Genomic DNA, 17,714 nt, shown 5'->3' on the forward strand with positions numbered 1-17,714 from the left:
GTACCACTTCTTACCTCCGTTGCGCCGATGAGTCAGTCAACAGAGCATGTACCGCACGTGCCACTGTGAACTAGAACATTTAGTTCTTGACGCGCGGACCTATTGATCTCAGAATCCAGTGGAAAAACGGACAGGATTATTCTCTTGACTGTAACCAAAAAATCGACATTATTTGGCGCCAAGGTGATGCTCCTATAATCACTCCTTATTGCATGCAGTTCTTTCAATGGTTTCCATGAGAAATCCCAAATATATGAAAATTATGTTGTTTAATGTTAACATTTGTTGCCTATATCATTTCTTAGCCTCATGCTTATAACTGCTAAAAGTGTATAAGCTTGTATAATATGGACTGTCATAGCCTATACAAAATAGGAATTATTTGAACAAACTTTCCATTGTGTTTTGGTTTATATTTATACATTTGCCATTTAATCATGGGACCTCTTGAGTGTTTTGCATCACAGTGCAGATTATTGATATTCTCTCTACACATCTGAATCAGTGTCGTGTAATAATAGGCTACACTGTGTCCTTTCATTTTTGTATTTCTGTGTCCTTTTGGATTGTAGTACATAGAAATTGTACTATGAAAGTATTTGATGCTCAATTGAATGTCAGAGTAACCAAAAAGTATCCCTGTGTAATTGCAGGCCTTTTTAAATATTCAAAAAAAAAAAAAAAAAAAAAAAAATATATATATATATATAGTTTAAAGCATGATGTAAGGCCCTAGAACACACCAGATGTTACATTAATTGAACTGAAACCAATACCCTAAAACCTGTCACTTTACATATTTGATATATAGATACTTAAAGTATGTGCTCTGCAGATGATGGCTTTTTTGTACCTACGTTTGTACATACGTTTGTGTATGTAGAACGGTATACATGTTTTGGAAATGCTACCACTTGTATTAAATTGTGGAGGTTTCTGATATTAAACCATATTTTGTACTTTGTTTTATTTGACACACTAATTATTTAGTAGCTAATTTAAATCTAACTAGGCCTATGTCATGATTCCCTGTGTTTGTGTTCATGAACTTTTATTTTGATACTTTTTTTGTCTTATCTCCTGTGTTCATTTCCTGTCTGTTTAGTTCCTGTTTCCTTGGTTGCCTTAGTTATTCATTGTTTCATCACCTCACCTGTTCCTCATCATCCTGTGTATTTATACCTTCAGTTATCTTCTGTTCTTTGTCTTGTGTTAATGTTTTGTGCTGGTGTTTTTATATTCCTGATGTTTATTAAATGTGATATCATCGTTCATCTGCATCAATCCTCTTTGAATCTAGATTATAAAGTCAAGCCAGTGTGTGACAAACATAACAAATAGGATATGATAGTATGCAAATATTATTTTATTTATCTCCAATATTTCAACTATGCTAAAAATTTAAATCTGGTTAATGCAAAGATACCAGGAATTCAGTTATAGGTCGTGATTGGCCAGCACTGTTCATTAATTGTTCTGTAAATGCATTTTTGTTCTATTTTTACAAAGTGGGGGATGAGTCAAAATTCTATTTGGTTAATAAACCACAAGCCACAGATGTTCTTGATTAATCTAAATCCTACCTAAAATATTGCTCGAGTATATGAGGTATACATTATATATCAGTACATATATAGTAATTTATAACCCTGCTGTCAGCATAACTGTTCATGACTGTATAACACTATAAAATATATGACTGAACTAACTTTTCCTTGTATGAAATATGATATATAAGCAACTGCAAATACTTTTTGTATGTATTTTTGTCCTTGTTTACTGTGTTACCTAAAAATAATAATTCTGCAAAGATAATCAAGTTATTTAATTTAACTTTAAATTAAATCAAATAAAAGTTAGTTTAGTGCAATTTAATATTTTGAGTTACCTAAACTGGTAAATTTTAGTTATTGTAACAGGATATTTTAGTAAACTAACACTTTCCAATGTAAAGAACTTGATATGTCTTGTTTGTTCAACAAGACAAAATTAACTTTTTTAGGGCAACAAGTTTCCATTATTTATTTTTTTTAAGTTCCATCAACTTGTATGGGCTTACAGTGTGGGTTCATGCTCCTCACTGAAAAAGTTGAGATTCATAAGTTTACAAACTATGTTCATTTGAAAGATCTTTTGATGTAATGAAACCACAATGGACTGTTTAAGAATCACCACATTAGTCAAGAATATAATTTCTTTATCAACAAATGTCTGTAAATTGAAAACATAACCACAAGTGTTTTTTACATTTAATTTTTATGTCAGAAAAAAATGTTGATGATGAATTAAAATTAAAAAAAGTGATTTTGATCTGCTAGATTGGAATATGATCACTGAACATGAACAGGAAAAAAGGTCAAACAAGTTAACATGACGTGTCTCCACTTGGACCTTTTTGGCAGAGTGACATATTGGTCTGAATCCTTATCCTTGAATGCCCCCCACTTGTTTTCTTGTACCATCCGTACTGAGCAGTTTCACATTATAAGCTGTCGCAGATCCCTGCTGCTAAGATACCAAACCGAGGCAGCATTTTGTTCTACTCTTTTCCATGCTTGAGTACTTTAATGTACTGCCTAGATAATCCTGGAAAAGCTGCAGGCCTGCTGACATTATATTAGAGATCTGTGATTTTTAATTCATTACATTTTTGGCACATTTGAAAAAATATATATCCTAAATATTTCTGTATTACAAATCAATCAAATAAATGAGCTAAGCAGCATTTCTCTGGATTATCATAATCCCTGATATATCTGCAGAGTATCTTAAATAACTTGAACCTCTTAAACAGAGCTCATCTATTCTTTCACTCACACCATGGATTATCCATCTCAAATTACTGTTTAAAAAAATCAGGCTTGAAAAGGGAAATCAATCCCTTTAAATGCAGACAATCACGTATGCCACCTATTGTGTTCCTGCTGACACCTCTTGTTGCACTGGTGAATGGATCGGGAACATTTTGTTACAGTTCCAGTCTAGAGAGGCTTTTGAGGCAGGTAACGTGTTGCCAGTGCTGATGTTATTTGGCATACAAACTTGAAAGGCTGGATTTGATTTCAACATATTCAACATAAATTATTCTGTGTAGAAATGAAACCCAAATATAATTTATTTAAGATACTGCTTAGCTTTAAATGTACAATGTTACAACTGTCTGGCGTTATTATTTATTTATATATAAAATACAATAGGCAATGCATCATCTTACACAGTTTAAGAATATTTTGACTTTTAACTACAGTAAAACCTGCTAAATGGTTATTACCTTACAATACAAAATGAAATATATTGATTAAGTGGACAATAAATGTAATTTTACTGTAAAATACTATAATGTAAAAAAAAATGTGAAAATGTATATTACATGCATGTACATTAACAATACAGTATTGTTAAAAGAAAATGCAATATCTTTAAAGATGAAAGTAAAAGGACATTCCCATGGGTCCCTGCATGAGGCATAACATTTGATTATATTTTATTTAAATGATCAAGTTTCTTCTGATTTTGGTAACCAGTTATTTAAAGAACAGTTAATAAAAGTTCTTAATATTTAGGTCTATTATTTTGGTGTCATGTGATACCCTGATGGTGTTTAGCCATGATTAATGGAAATAATTCTGATGAACAATAATTCATCATGTGGCTTTAAGTTCCATTATCACCTTATTATGCAAATTACAAAATATACGGAGAGCAAAATGCCATCCAGTAAAACGTTGTCATTGTATTTTACCTGTAAATTTCTTTCAGCGGTCAATTTTATCGCAACAGGATTTTTTTTTTTTTTTTTTTCAATGTATTATATCAGTTTAAACCTCCACTTTTTTTAAACATAATATAGTCGTGTTGTTCTTTCCGCGTATCGCTGTGCTCTTGACTGTATGGTTGTACACGCTGTTCCCAACTTGAGCTGTTCAGTCAGCTCACAACGGGTTACGGGTCAGGGTGTCTACTAGGACACTGTGTTCTCATCAGCGCGAGCTACAGTACAGCCGGAACATTGTGTTACTTTGTGGACAGTTTCCAAGGCCTGCCCTTAATTTTTACACTACATTGCCCTCCCCCGCGTTTACTCCTCCTCCTTTAGTCTCATTTCATTTCCCCCGTTCAAATGTCTCTTAGAGGCGTATCGTGTTGATTATTATTGGTGTGGAGAAGTGTAAAATACTGCCGGTAGAACATCTAGTACTCTCGCGCTGAGAGGGCGGGCTCATTCCCCTTTAAGCCGCTAGGCACAGGTTGTATTCGCCGGTAAGACTCACTGAAGTTGCATACGGACGGATATATGGTCAAGCACATGAGAGGAACGGACAACAAAAGGGAAATATTGTAAGTCTAGATTTCATGCTTGTTTCGATTCTTTATTCATCGCGCAGCCTACCTTTTATAGCTACTTAAGACAGCTTTCTGGTGACAATAGAAAAAGCCTGTTTTCTCTTGGTACTATGCTTTATCTTCAAAATCAAGTAAAATATCGCCGTGTGGGCTTATATTTTAGTTCAAATGAATGAATACTAATGCTGGAAAGAAAACTGTAGCTATAATTAAATTTGCATATTGCTATCTATGTGCTGTAGTTGCGTCCGAGATGTAGGGAGGATTGTATGAAACTGAGAGGACATGAAGCACCCCTTTTCGATTCTGATGCGAGAGAACTCAATGAATGTATATTCTTTTTATATTAGGTTTCTTTATTTTGTATACACTTTTGCTTACTATTTCATTAATCATTAATCCATCAAAGCCATAAAGACTGATGTTCATGGTGTAAAAATGAGCAATATGCCAATGGATTGAAAATGCTTTCTGCCTTTTCCTTTTTTGTACTTTGAGATGTGATGAGGAGTCAGGTTTTCATATTTTTTTAAAATATCATTTCATGTCTCCTCACCGTTATAGGCTACTATTACTGAAGATACGGCTTAGAACTTGGTTACGCTGACCTGCTTCCTCAAGCATATTTTTTAGTCAATCCTTTTTAGATTATAACTCATTTTTATTGTAAATGGCAAGTTGATTCTTGTGGCTTTTACAAGCTCAGCTTTTTGTTGGGGTATAATCACATATTTAGGTCTGGAAGGGATCAAATATGATGATTTAAGAATTAACCATTGTCCAGAATTAACCAATTAACCATCACTTATTTGAATATTGTGGTAAGATTAATTCCCCTCATTGTCTATGGTGGTCACACCCTGGATTTTAGTGTCAAGAGATGTTTTCAAGAGTTGCAAAACCCACCATTGTCGACAGATGATTCAATTTTGATGTTTTCGACAGTTTGTATGTCATCAGTACCGAAAGAGTCTGGGTGTCTGACAAGGTGATTAACTAGGAATCTGAGTGAGTACATGTTGTACTTGACTGCGGACGGTATGTTTGAGGATGGAATGATTCAACTGTCTCTGAAAGCTCATCTTTGTAACAGGAATGCCTGTTGCAATCTCCCCACACTGTGGACATCTGAGAGGGAGCTCCAATAAGGGCTTAGAAAAGTCACACCACCTTTAAATGAGTTGATCAATGCAGAGAAAGACTTTGAGACAGTTGGCTGGAAAAGCATAGAGACAAACACAGGTGGACAAATAGACAATGACAGATTGGTCAGCAGTGGGACAGAACAGTAAAAGTTGGGATATAGAAAGAAGAGCTGTCACACCATCTTTACATTTTATGGCTGATTTTTAAGATCCATTAGAGGAACTTCATAGCATTTGATTCCAAGAAAGTTAGAAGTACTGAGTTTTTAGAATTAGAGTTTTTGTACAGTTAGATGTTAAAAACATTAAATCTGTATGTAAATTTTGTCAATTACAGCTTTAATCGTTGTTTAATCAAATTGCTATTGTATTTGTGACTTTTGTTGACTTACTTACGTTCACGGCCTACATCTTGGGTTTTTAGACTAAATTGTGCTCAAAGAATGATACGTTTCCACAGCAATTCTGTTAGAGCCGTGATGGTAGCAGACTGTTTCTGTGTCAAATAACCTGGACTCTTAATTTTCACTCTGCCACATGTAATTTCAAGACATAAACCCTAAACTTACATGCAGTGAGGTTAATATTTGTATTATTAATTAATATATTATACTTTCAATGCAAAAATATGTTATTTATACAATGATCAGTTTGGTACAGAGCAGTCTGCTTTCAAATGCTATATCTGCTCTTGTGCATTAATAGAATTTTCTTAGAAATGTGTACACTTCTTGTAACCTTCAGTGTTTGTGTGTGTGTATAGATACAAAAAGAAGGTCTTGGATTGAGAGCCTTGAGTCATTGTAGTGTCTCATTGCCTCAAGTAAAGCACACTGGACTGAATGTTCCCTTCTCCGTTCTGTTTTCTTCTCATGTCTTTTTACTAGGTTTACTGACATAAATCTCACAAGACATCGTTCTCTAGAATCTGAATTTGTGCCAGGAACATAGAATAAAAGGGAACATAGTGTTCCGCCGCACACGTTCACAAGCTTTAAAAAAGGCCAAAACTACACATGTATGCTTCTCACACACACACACACACACACACACACACACACACACACACACACACACACACACACACACACACACACACACACACACACACACACACACACACACACACACACACACACACACACACACACAGGGACCAACTAACAATTTTTCTAGGAAGGAAAACAAAATAATTAAGGCAATCTTGTGAAAGATGTCAAAAACACAACGATACGAGCGTGCTCACTCACATATTTGAGTCTTTCCTTTTGAGAATAATATAAAATGTCTAAATAGATTATTTAATATAATTTTGATTTAGATTTTTTGATATAAAGGGTAAAAAAGAATGGCAGCATCACAAAATAAGGATTTCAACATATTTTTGTATGAACATATACCCCAAGCATATGAAGAAATTTAACTCTAAACATTTTAATTTATTTAAAGATAGCAGTGCCTTATAATAATTGTCTAAGATGAAAAGGCAAATATAGTATGTTTGTTTTTTTAGGGGAACACGGGTATGTTTGAGTGGAGAGATGTCATCTTTAGAGGATATCTTTTCCAGTAACCAGTGCCCAGCTGCTGTATTTACCTCCCAAGGCACGGATGTCACTCCAAACGGTGACCGTGGAGTATGTAAGGTAATCCAGTCATTAGTAACTCTATATCACAGCTGTTAGATTATAATTTCTGTATTTTTTTCTGTAGTCATGAATGATACAGTGGGGTCCAAATGTCTGCAACCACTGTTGGTGATCTGGTGATAATTTAAAATAAATATGAGGTACTGTAAGAATGGATTGTTCACTTTTTTCTCCCATACTTCTCTAAAGATTGTGAAACAGCATGGTGTGGAGGGGGAAAGGCCGATGATCGGGGACAGGGTGTATGTCCACTACACAGGCAGACTCCTCAATGGGAAGAAGTTTGACTCCAGTCTAGACCGCAAGGAGCCCTTTGTTTTCAATATGGGAAAAGGTAATAGATTTCATAGATTCATTTCACATATTTCATTTTACAAATTTAATGTGTTTATTGAAACAAATAATGTGTTGCAAGAGAGACAGTTATTCTTTAATGAAAGAAATCCAGTGTGACATATGGATAAGCAGAAAAATCATTGTATGTGCTATGCTATTACATGTATTTTTTCATATTCATTAATTTTAATAGTGGCCACTGTGCAGGGTGCAATTATTTGGCTCAACTTAATGCTGTTGTGGACAGTGGTTCCACACATTGGGTTTTGATAGATTTGCTTAACCTTAAATTAAACTGCCAACTCTACTCAAATACTTTGTGTGTAGAAACCCAAACTCATCTGAGAAAGCGCTAATAAAATTAGACATTAGTCACATTAACTCACTGTCCTTTGGATGAGACGTTAAACCGAGGTCCTGGTTCTCTGTGGTCATCTCTCTTCTTGTAAAGAGTTGGGGTGTAACCCCGGTGTCCTGGCCAAATTCCCTCCATTGGCCCTTACCAATCATGGCCTCCTAATAATCATCATGCATTGAACTGGCTCTATCACTCTCTCCTCTCCACCTACAGCTGGTGTGTGGTGAGCGCACCGGCGCTCTTTTACTCTGGCTGCTGTCGCATCATCCAAGCGGATGCTGCACACTGGTGGTGGATGAGGGGAGACCCCTGATATGATTTTAAAGCGGATGTACATTTGTACTTAGCGCTATATAAATGCGTCATTCATTCACTTGTGGTGAAAGAGAGCAGTAATTGCTTTTTGAGTAAAGGAACTTATTCTTCACATACCCGTCCACTAACCAAAACTCCACTCTTATATCAACATGAAAGAACATTAAACATTTTTTTAATCTTAAAAACACCCACACACTCAAATATATACTTAATTTAAACATTTACCTATCCAGTCCCATGCAAAGCATGTTAGGAACTAGGATCCTCTACCCAGTTACCGCAGCAAAACATACAATACTTAAATTATTCATGTATTCTCACACAAATAAGTAAACTTTTATTTTGCACTTTTAAATCTACTACTACAAATTAAGTTCAAGAATTGTGCTGTTCTAGTTCATTTTAAGTAAATCAATAAAGTGGCAAATCAAGTTGTACACTTTGTAATAGATGACAAAAAAGCAAATCTAATCTAAATGTCTCATATTTATTTGATTTGCACAAGCAAATAGTTTATATTACACTGATATGTTTAATTCATTAGTACTCTATCATAAGTGTCTGTTAAATGAAACTGTCATGGAACCTGCCAATTTCATTCCATATTTCTCGCTTAAGAGCAAATTCCTGTTTAATGATGTTTGTGGTTCCATTCAATAAGGAATGCAATTACTGGTGTTGTTTAGACGTGTGGTGCCTCCCTTATTATCTGCTGTTTCATTCTCAAAGAAATGATTTGTATTTCAACATAAATATATTAAAATAGGGGTGTGACGAGATTTCTCATTGAGGCGAAAAGTAGTCTCGTGATGTTGCCATGACAGAGTGTTAGGATGATTAGGAAAGAATATGCCACCACTATGTTTACATTACGCCTCCACTGTCGTTTACAGAGTACATGGAAGTGAAAGTAAACGCGAGCGCGCATTCAAACGCGATTTCAATACCCCGCATTTTGAAAGCGGCTCCCTGATGAATGCAAATATCTCTCAATATGAAAAATATTTTAGGCTGGGCAGTGTAGTTGTAACCATCTCTTAGCTCTGTATCAAAGAAAAAGTGGGTCTTATTTGCACTTTGAATATTGAGAGAGTGCGATGGTTGCACTTATTGTAAAGTGTTACCATAAAAAATGAATAACAGTTTTCTCTTAATCTTATTAAGCACAAACAGTAAGGTTTCATTTGTTAACATTAGTTAATGCACTGTGAACTATCATGAACTAACAAAGAATGATTATTTTATTAACTAACATAAACAAAGATTAATAAATACTGTAGCAAATATATTGCTCATTGTTAGTTTATGTTGGTTAATACATTAATGTTAATAAATGAGACCTTATTGTAAAGTGTTACAATTTTTATTTATAGTGTTTTTATTTCTATGATCAGTTTGTGGAAAGGAGTTCAGTTAGGAAGTCAAAAGATGTAGAAGCTCATAAATCATGTACAGTAAGGTCTGAAGAGACTGAAATCATACAGAAGAGAAGTCAGTCAGTTGAGTTAGTGGCAAAACCTTTTACAGTACTTGAGTATTGTTGTCTTTTACTGCATATGATAATTCATACTCAGAAAGTAGAACTGAAATGACATTCATTACAAGATGATTAGTTAAAACATTTCAAATACACCTGCACAATATTTTGTTCTAGTCATATATTTCGCCATTGAGGATTTCTTAAAAATAGTGTGTAAAAATCTTGTCTCCTCTCGTGAACTCAATCTTGCGTCTCGTCTCGTCTGGTGAGATACCTGTCTCGTCACACCCCTAATATTAACACAAATTATTTGCTATGAAAATGAGCCACAAACAAATTTTTTGTTCAGTATTTAAAATTAAAAAAAACAAAAAAACAAACGGCACTGTTCAGTATGTTTCAGTATCTTTGGATTATGAAGTTTTACTTATTAGATATTTATTCATAATAAGTAATATATTTATGCATATAAATAAAACAAAGATTTATAAGACATATGCTCCCATCCAGACGTCGTCTCAAACTAATTTTTTGTTCAGTATTTAAAATGAAAAAAACTATATTCAGTAAGGTTCCAGTATCTTTGGATTATGAAGTTTTACTTATTAGATATTTATTCATAATAAGTAATATATTTATGCATATAAATAAAACAAAGATATAACAAGTATTTACTTATAAAGTTCTTTTAGTTACTTATACTTACCTTATAATAGCAAAGCATTTAAAATAGTGTGATTCAATCATTGAATTCATGAGTACTGTCTGGTTGATTCACACAGGTCAGGTCATCAAGGCGTGGGATATTGTTGTGTGTTCCATGCAGAAAGGAGAGGTGTGCTTGATGCTTTGTAAGCCTGAATATGCGTACGGTTCGGCTGGCAGCCCACCAAAGGTTCCTCCCAATGCCACACTTGTGTTTGAGGTAGGAACATCAAGCACTTAAAGTGTAACTTTGCCGATTTTTTTAACCCACTTTGTATTGTTACAATGTCAGTAGTATATGTAAATGAACCATGTTTGCTTGTTCTCTGTGTTGAAATTTGCGTTTATTTGTCAGCAAAAGTCCACTGGATATTGCAAAATGACTTTTGACAGCTTCAGGGCTTTCATGAAAACTCAGTGGAGCATCATTGACTTCTATAGTATTGAAAAAAATACTATGGAAGTCAGTGTTGCCCCACACCTGTTACAGACATTCTTCAAAATATCTTCTTTGTGTTCAGCAGAACAAAGAAGTTTATACAGGTTTGGAACTACTTGAGGCTGAGTAAATGATGACAGAATTGCGGCACTGACAGAATGGCAGTTTTTTTTCAACTTTCCCCCTGCGTTTGGCCTAAAACACTGTGTTCGTAGTCATCCAGTTTGAAATATTCACTACAAATACAGAGGTTTTTCAGATTTTCTGTTGAGGCATATTTACGATCCTTTGTGGTCTTTACCCACTGCCTACAATGCTCTGGATCTTTCACTGGAAACCGAAAGTTACTCACTCCCGCTAAACGTTTACTCTTTGAATTCTTGCACCCAGGAACACTAGTTGACACCATTATGACAAAGTTTGCTACGAAGTATTTCCTACTGAAATGTATTTTTTTTAACAAAAATCATTCCCTGGGCAATAAAAGTGCCTGAAGTTGAAGAAACACACAGTTATATTTGTCTCTCTGTAGTGTATATAATGCTAGATTCAGAACACAAAAGCCTCTTTTGGTCTAAGTTTGTTACTTTTAAGTACAAATGGTTCTACTTCCCATAATTAGATTGAGCTGCTGAACTTCAGAGGGGAGGAGCTTACAGAAGATGGTGGGATCATGAAGAGAATAAAGGTCAAAGGTGAAGGCTATAACAATCCTAATGAAGGGGCCACAGTTCATGGTAGGTCTGAGAATTATGAATATTTGTAATATGGTTGTAATTCCTAGACAATGCTTTTGGATACAATATTAATATGCATTATAATGCTATTTGGTTTTTGTCCCTCAGTACACTTGCAGGGGTGGTGTGGAGGACGGTTATTTGAGTCTCGGGATGTCACCTTTGTTGTGGGTGAATCAGAAGACGTGGGTGTTCCTTTAGGAGTGGACAGGGCCATGGAGAAAATCCAAAAGGGCGAATGCTGTTTATTATACCTAAAGCCCAAGTAAGATTCTATTCTGTTTTGTTTTTAATACAAACCCGATTCCAAAAAAGTTGGGACACTGTACAAACTGTGAATAAATAAGGAATGCAATAATTTACAAATCTCATAAACTTATATTTTATTCACAACAGAATATAGATAACATATCAAAAGTTGAAAGTGAGACATTTTGAAATATCATGCCAAATATTGGCTAATTTTTTTTTATTTCATGAGAACTACACATTCCAAAAAAGTTGGGTAAAGGTAGCAATAAGACGCCGGAAAAGTTAAATGTACATACAAGGAACAGCTGGAGGACCAATTTGCAACTTATTAGGTAAACTGGCAACATGATTGGGTATAAAAAAGAGCCTCTCAGAGTGGCAGTGTCTCTCAGAAGTCAAGATGGGCAGAGGATCACCAATTCCCCCAATGCTGCGGTGAAAAATATTGGAGCAATATCAGAAAGGAGTTTCTCAGAGAAAAATTGCAAAGAGTTTGAAGTTATCATCATCTACAGTGCATAATATCATCCAAAGATTCAGAGAATCTGGAACAATCTCTGTGTGTAAGTGTCAAGGCCGGAAAACCATACTGGATGCCCGTGATCTTCGGGCCCTTAGACGGCACTGCATCACATACAGGAATGCTACTGTAATGGAAATCACAACATGGGCTCAGGAATACTTCCAGAAAACATTGTCGGTGAACACAATCCACCGTGCCATATGCGTTGCCGGCTAAAACTCTATAGGTCAAAAAAGAAGCCATATCTAAACATGATCCAGAAGCGCAGGCGTTTTCTCTGGGCCGAGGCTCATTTAAAATGGACTGTGGCAAAGTGGAAAACTGTTCTGTGGTCAGACGAATCAAAATTTGAAGTTCTTTTTGGAAAACTGGGACCCCATGTCATCCGGACTAAAAAGGACAAGGACAACCCAAGTTGTTATCAGCGCTCAGTTCAGAAGCCTGCATCTCTGATGGTATGGGGATGCATGAGTGCGTGTGGCATGGGCAGCTTACGCATCTGGAAAGGCACCAACAATGCTGAAAGGTATATTCAAGTTCTAGAACAACATATGCTCCCATTCAGACATCGTCTCTTTCAGGGAATACCTTGCATTTTCCAACATGACAATACCAGACCACATACTGCATCAATTACAACATCATGGCTGCGTAGAAGAAGGATCCGGGTACTGAAATGGCAAGCCTGCAGTCCAGATCTTTCACCCGTAGAAAACATTTGGCACATCATAAAGAGGAAGATGCGACAAACAAGAACTAAGACAGTTGAGCAACTAGAAGCCTGTATTAGACAAGAATGGGACAACATTCCTATTCTTAAACTTGAGCAACTTTTCTTCTCAGTCCCCAGACGTTTTTTGACTGTTATAAAAAGAAGAGAGGGATGCCACACAGTGGTAAACATGGCCTTGTCCCAACTTTTTTAAGATGTGTTGATGCCATGAAATTTAAAATCAACTTATTTTTCCCTTAAAATTATACATTTTCTCAGTTTAAACATTTGATATGTCATCTATGTTGTATTCTGAATACTGAATATTGAATATTGAAATTTGAAACTTCCACATCATTGCATTCTGTTTTTATTTACAATTTGTACAGTGTCCCAACTTTTTTGGAATCGGGTTTGTTGTTAGTATATATTATATTATATTATATTATATTATATTATATTATATTATATTATATTATATTATATTATATTATATTATATTATATTATATTATATTATATTATATTATATTATAATAATCTGACATACTCGATCACCATCTTACTCTGTCTGTGTTATGCTTTCAGGTACGGTTATGGCAAAGAGGGTAAAAAAGAATATGACATTGGATCAAATGCAGAACTACTATATGAAGTTACACTGAAGGACTTTGAAAAGGTGAAATATTTCATTTTAGACCCACAGTATTTAGTAAAAGCTTTCTGAATGATCTCAAGGCTTAATGAATGATTGTGTGATCATATACTAGAAGACAGAAAAAAAAAAATATATATATATATATATATATGTGTGTGTGTGTGTGTGTGTGTTAAAAATTACGTTTTCAAACACACACACACACACACACACATATATATATTTATATATATGTATGTGTGTGTGTGTGTGTGTGTTAAAAATTACGTTTTCAAACACACAAGTCTTCGGAGTGGGAAATCCCAGAATACAGTTAAAGTGTGCCATCTAATGGTCATAGACAGAATTGACAGAGAACCTAAAAAACCTACATTGACAATTCCTCATGTGTTTCAGGCCAAAGATTTCTGGGAAATGGACCTTAAAGAGAAATTGGAACGTGCTGTTTTAGTTAAACAAAAAGGGACACAGTATTTCAAGGTTTGTCTACACTTTTGTCTTTGGTATACAGTTACTGGCCTATTCTTGCCTACTGAGCTGCTTTTTATTTTATTATAGATAATACTAAATATATAAAACTAATAATAATAGTTATAATTTAATCTAAAATATTTTTATTTGAGCTCAAATGTTTTCTACGATCATCTTTTGTTCTTGTTTTGATGGCATTCTTCTTTATACTGTATATTCAGGCTGGACGGTACAACCATGCTGTAATTCAGTACCATCAGATTGTAGTCTGGTTAGAGATGGAGTGTGGTGTAGGAAAGGAGCAGCAACAAGCCATCCAGGCTCTCCTCTTAGTGGCCCATCTGAATCTCGCATTGTGCTATCTGCGTTTGCGCGAGTACTCTCAAACAGTGGAGAACTGCAACAAGGTAGAGACAGCAGTAATAAAATATCAAGATAGCAGTGAACAATTTTTTTTTTCCAATTCATAATGGTTTTCTTTACTAGGTTATAGAGTTGGACCCAGAAAATGAGAAAGCTCTATATCGACGAGGTGAAGCGCGTCTGTTGCGTAACGAGTTCAGCATGGCCCTGATGGACTTCAGGCAAGTTTTGCAAGTTAACTCCTTCAACCATGCTGCCCGCAGCCAGATTGCCATCTGTCAGCGTAAGATTCGTGAGCACCATGAACGTGACAAGAAGATCTATGCAAACATGTTCCAGAGGTTTGCTGAACACGATGCCAAGGTATTACACTGGCCAGAAGGAAAAGTTTATTCTTGACAAATTCACTTATGTTGCCATTTCTTGAATGCAGCATTAGAAAGTGCTTGATTCTTTACTTGAATAAACAATGCCCCTGGTTGTACTCAACAAAGCTAACCTCATTCAAAAACACTAATACCTCTCAAGAGGCTCAGACAGAATCTTGGGGTAAAGCTTATTGACATTTGACAAAGTATTAGTCAAGTCAACAAAAATTTAATTGGAGTAATATTAGATTTTTTAAAATGGAAAATTTTGTTATTTACTCACCTTCATGTTATTTCAAACCTGTGTGGTTTTTCTTTCATCCAAGTTTCATAGCACTTTTGCATACAATGAAATTGTGACCATTTTGACCAAAAATGACAAAAAGCATCAATGAAGTCACCATGAAATCAAAATGGACCATTTTTATTTTTATGAAATATTGGAGTATTTATTATAAATGATTTATCCGTGGATATCATTACTATATTTTTTAAATTCACGTGCCGTCGTAATTAAAATAACTTCCCTTTCTCTTCCCCATCTCTTCTCTTCTGACATGTTTTTCAGTGCAAGGGCGGGACAACCTGTCACTCACATGATATCACAGCAGCGATCCAATCATTTCCCGATGGACAAAATCAAGTCCCGCCCTACATTTTTTCAGATGTACGTCACAATAAGAAAAACTTCCATTTCATGATAACTTTAAAGCAAAATAAATGCAGTCAGTAGGACTTTTTAGACTTTTGAAGACACGCAATATTTTTGTACGGGATACAGTCTGAAATTTAATTTGTTAATGACTGAGAATCTTCCCCTTTTCTGTAGATCTCTAAATCAGTGGTTCTCAAATATTTTGACTCGAGAACGCCCTGTTGAACTGTATGTTTTTTAATAAAAACAAAGATTGAGGTATAAATAAAAAGAAAGTATTTTGATTTAGATTACAGTTTTATTATTTTAATGAATTAATAATAATGTATTAATTTAAACAATTTGAAACCATCCTGTGTGCCCCTTGGAACACAGGTCCCCTGGTTGAGAACCACTGATCTAAATTGAACTTTTATTTTTAAATTTGTTTCATTTTTAATTTAATATTGCTATTTAGGTTTATTTATATATTTATTTTATTTTATTTTATTTCATTTCAGTTTTAGTTTTCTTTTTTTTTTTCCCAGTTAATAATTTTAGTGCTTCAAGTTTAAGTATATTGCCAAAGCAGCATTTTTAATTTCTGTTTAGTTTAAGTTAATCAACTAATATTTATATTTTATTTTATTTTAAATTTATTTCAATTAACAGTAATGTTTTTAATAGTTTTAGTTAATTATAATAACCATGTTAAGCTCAATTATTAACGAGACAAACAAGAACCTGGAATGTTTGGCATCAAACCTATTTTAATGGTGCTTTTTGCCAATTTTGGAACAGTGCCTGATCACAATTCTGCATAGGTGGAAAAAAAAAATCATACCTGTTTGGAACAAAATGATAGCAAGTAAATAATTTTTGGGCAAACTATCCTTTTAATAACTGCTGTCTTTATTGTTTGAAGAAAATACTATTAGTTTTAGCATCTAAAAATGTTTTGTCTCTGTTTGTAGGTGGGCCGATTAAAAAGGAAAAAAGAAGAGAGTGGAATTTCAGATCAGAATAAACAAGGACTAAAGAGACCGCGTCACAGTCAGGACGGGTCCTAAAACTCCAGCCGCTATTCAGGAGGCCCAGGCTGTGGGGATGACTGGTTCGTCCTCGATTGCGTCATGAGAGAGGCAGTGGGTAGGGGGTGTGGACAAGCCCTCTGTATGCCTTGACCTCTGACCTCATCATCTCTCAGACTGAAAACAATTGCTGGGAAAGATTCTAATAACGGCTAAGGGATATTGAGGAGCTGCAAACCTTAATGACATTCCTACAAGAACAGAAAAGAAACAACAACAAAAACCAAAGCGCACAATCCTATGACCACCTGTAAACCTCTACAGTGCACGCCTCAGCTCTCAAAAAGGCATTCATCCGCTGCATTAATGCGAAAGCATATGGTTTTATATTGTATTGCATAGACTTGAATACAGCCTAGTACCTTATGATGTACTGTAACTGTACAGTATTCAGTGTAAATGCATCGACTTTGTGCATAATCAGATTAGGAGTTTAGGTTTGCAGTGGTGAGGTGTGTACTGGAGGCTTGATGTTTTTTGTATCATATTTGTATAAGTGTGTACGATATTTAGGTGCAAGTGACCATAGTGGATAGCTGGACCTAAAAGTGCAATCCTCCCTTTGGGGAAAACCTATTTTGCGACTCTCCCCGCTGTATTCTTTGAGGAGTCGCAGCAGGCCCACATTCACAAACACACTTTTGATACTTTGGAGAGACTTGTGCATGCTTCTTTACTGCATCCTGGGAACGTCTATATTTTAAAATGTTAACAGGTTAGTTTCAACCTGGATACCGGTAGATACACTTGACTGAAATTCAATAGCTATATTTTTGAGCTGAGTTTCCATTACAAGTTTGAAGCTCAAATGCTTTTTAGGCATTTTTTTTGGCAAAATAGGAATATTTCAAGTAACTGTTCTCTTAAACCCACTTGTTTATTTGATCAAATACTAACTTGTGTGGTTTGCATGTTTTTCAGTATGTTCCCCATGTTTCAGACAGTTTTAATAATATTAATAATAAACAGTTTGTTAACTTTTTTTTCTGTTTACAGTTTGATGCATTACAGCAGGCCTGTCAATAAATATATATATATATATATATATATAAAAAAAAACTGTCCAGCTGTATTGTGTTTTTGTACAGTCATTACACTCATTGACTTAAGACTTACATTTACACATTACATC

At 34.9% G+C, this 17,714-nt stretch overlaps 1 protein-coding gene across 3 annotated transcripts; it reads left to right on the forward strand.

Moving 5' to 3' along the window:
• The first annotated feature begins 44 nt into the window (after positions 1-44).
• On the forward strand, positions 45-17,627 carry fkbp5 (FKBP prolyl isomerase 5). 3 transcript variants are annotated; one of them, XM_067373005.1, is made up of 12 exons: positions 45-183; positions 7,003-7,135; positions 7,328-7,472; positions 10,413-10,555; positions 11,397-11,511; positions 11,620-11,776; positions 13,586-13,676; positions 14,052-14,135; positions 14,348-14,533; positions 14,613-14,852; positions 15,426-15,524; positions 16,466-17,627. In XM_067373005.1, exons 2-12 carry the CDS (start codon positions 7,031-7,033, stop codon positions 16,559-16,561), a joined length of 1,461 nt encoding a protein of 486 aa, XP_067229106.1. In that variant the 5' UTR covers positions 45-183; positions 7,003-7,030; the 3' UTR covers positions 16,562-17,627. The 3 variants fall into 3 exon arrangements, with proteins under 3 accessions (XP_067229106.1, XP_067229104.1, XP_067229107.1); XM_067373003.1 differs by lacking the exon at positions 45-183 and adding an exon at positions 4,137-4,338; XM_067373006.1 differs by lacking the exons at positions 45-183; positions 15,426-15,524 and adding an exon at positions 4,137-4,338.
• The last annotated feature ends 87 nt before the right edge of the window (positions 17,628-17,714 follow it).

This window comes from Chanodichthys erythropterus, chromosome 21 (assembly GCF_024489055.1).
Source record: "Chanodichthys erythropterus isolate Z2021 chromosome 21, ASM2448905v1, whole genome shotgun sequence".
In the NCBI taxonomy this organism is placed as follows: Eukaryota; Metazoa; Chordata; class Actinopteri; order Cypriniformes; family Xenocyprididae; genus Chanodichthys; species Chanodichthys erythropterus.

Coding starts and splice junctions, on each gene's coding strand:
- fkbp5 (XM_067373003.1), top strand. CDS start 4,295: ATGGTCAAGCACATGAGAGGAACGGACAACAAAAGGGAAATATT. Junction 7,473..10,412: donor TGTTTTCAATATGGGAAAAG/GTAATAGATTTC, acceptor TGATTCACACAG/GTCAGGTCATCAAGGCGTGG. Junction 11,512..11,619: donor TGAAGGGGCCACAGTTCATG/GTAGGTCTGAGA, acceptor TTTGTCCCTCAG/TACACTTGCAGGGGTGGTGT.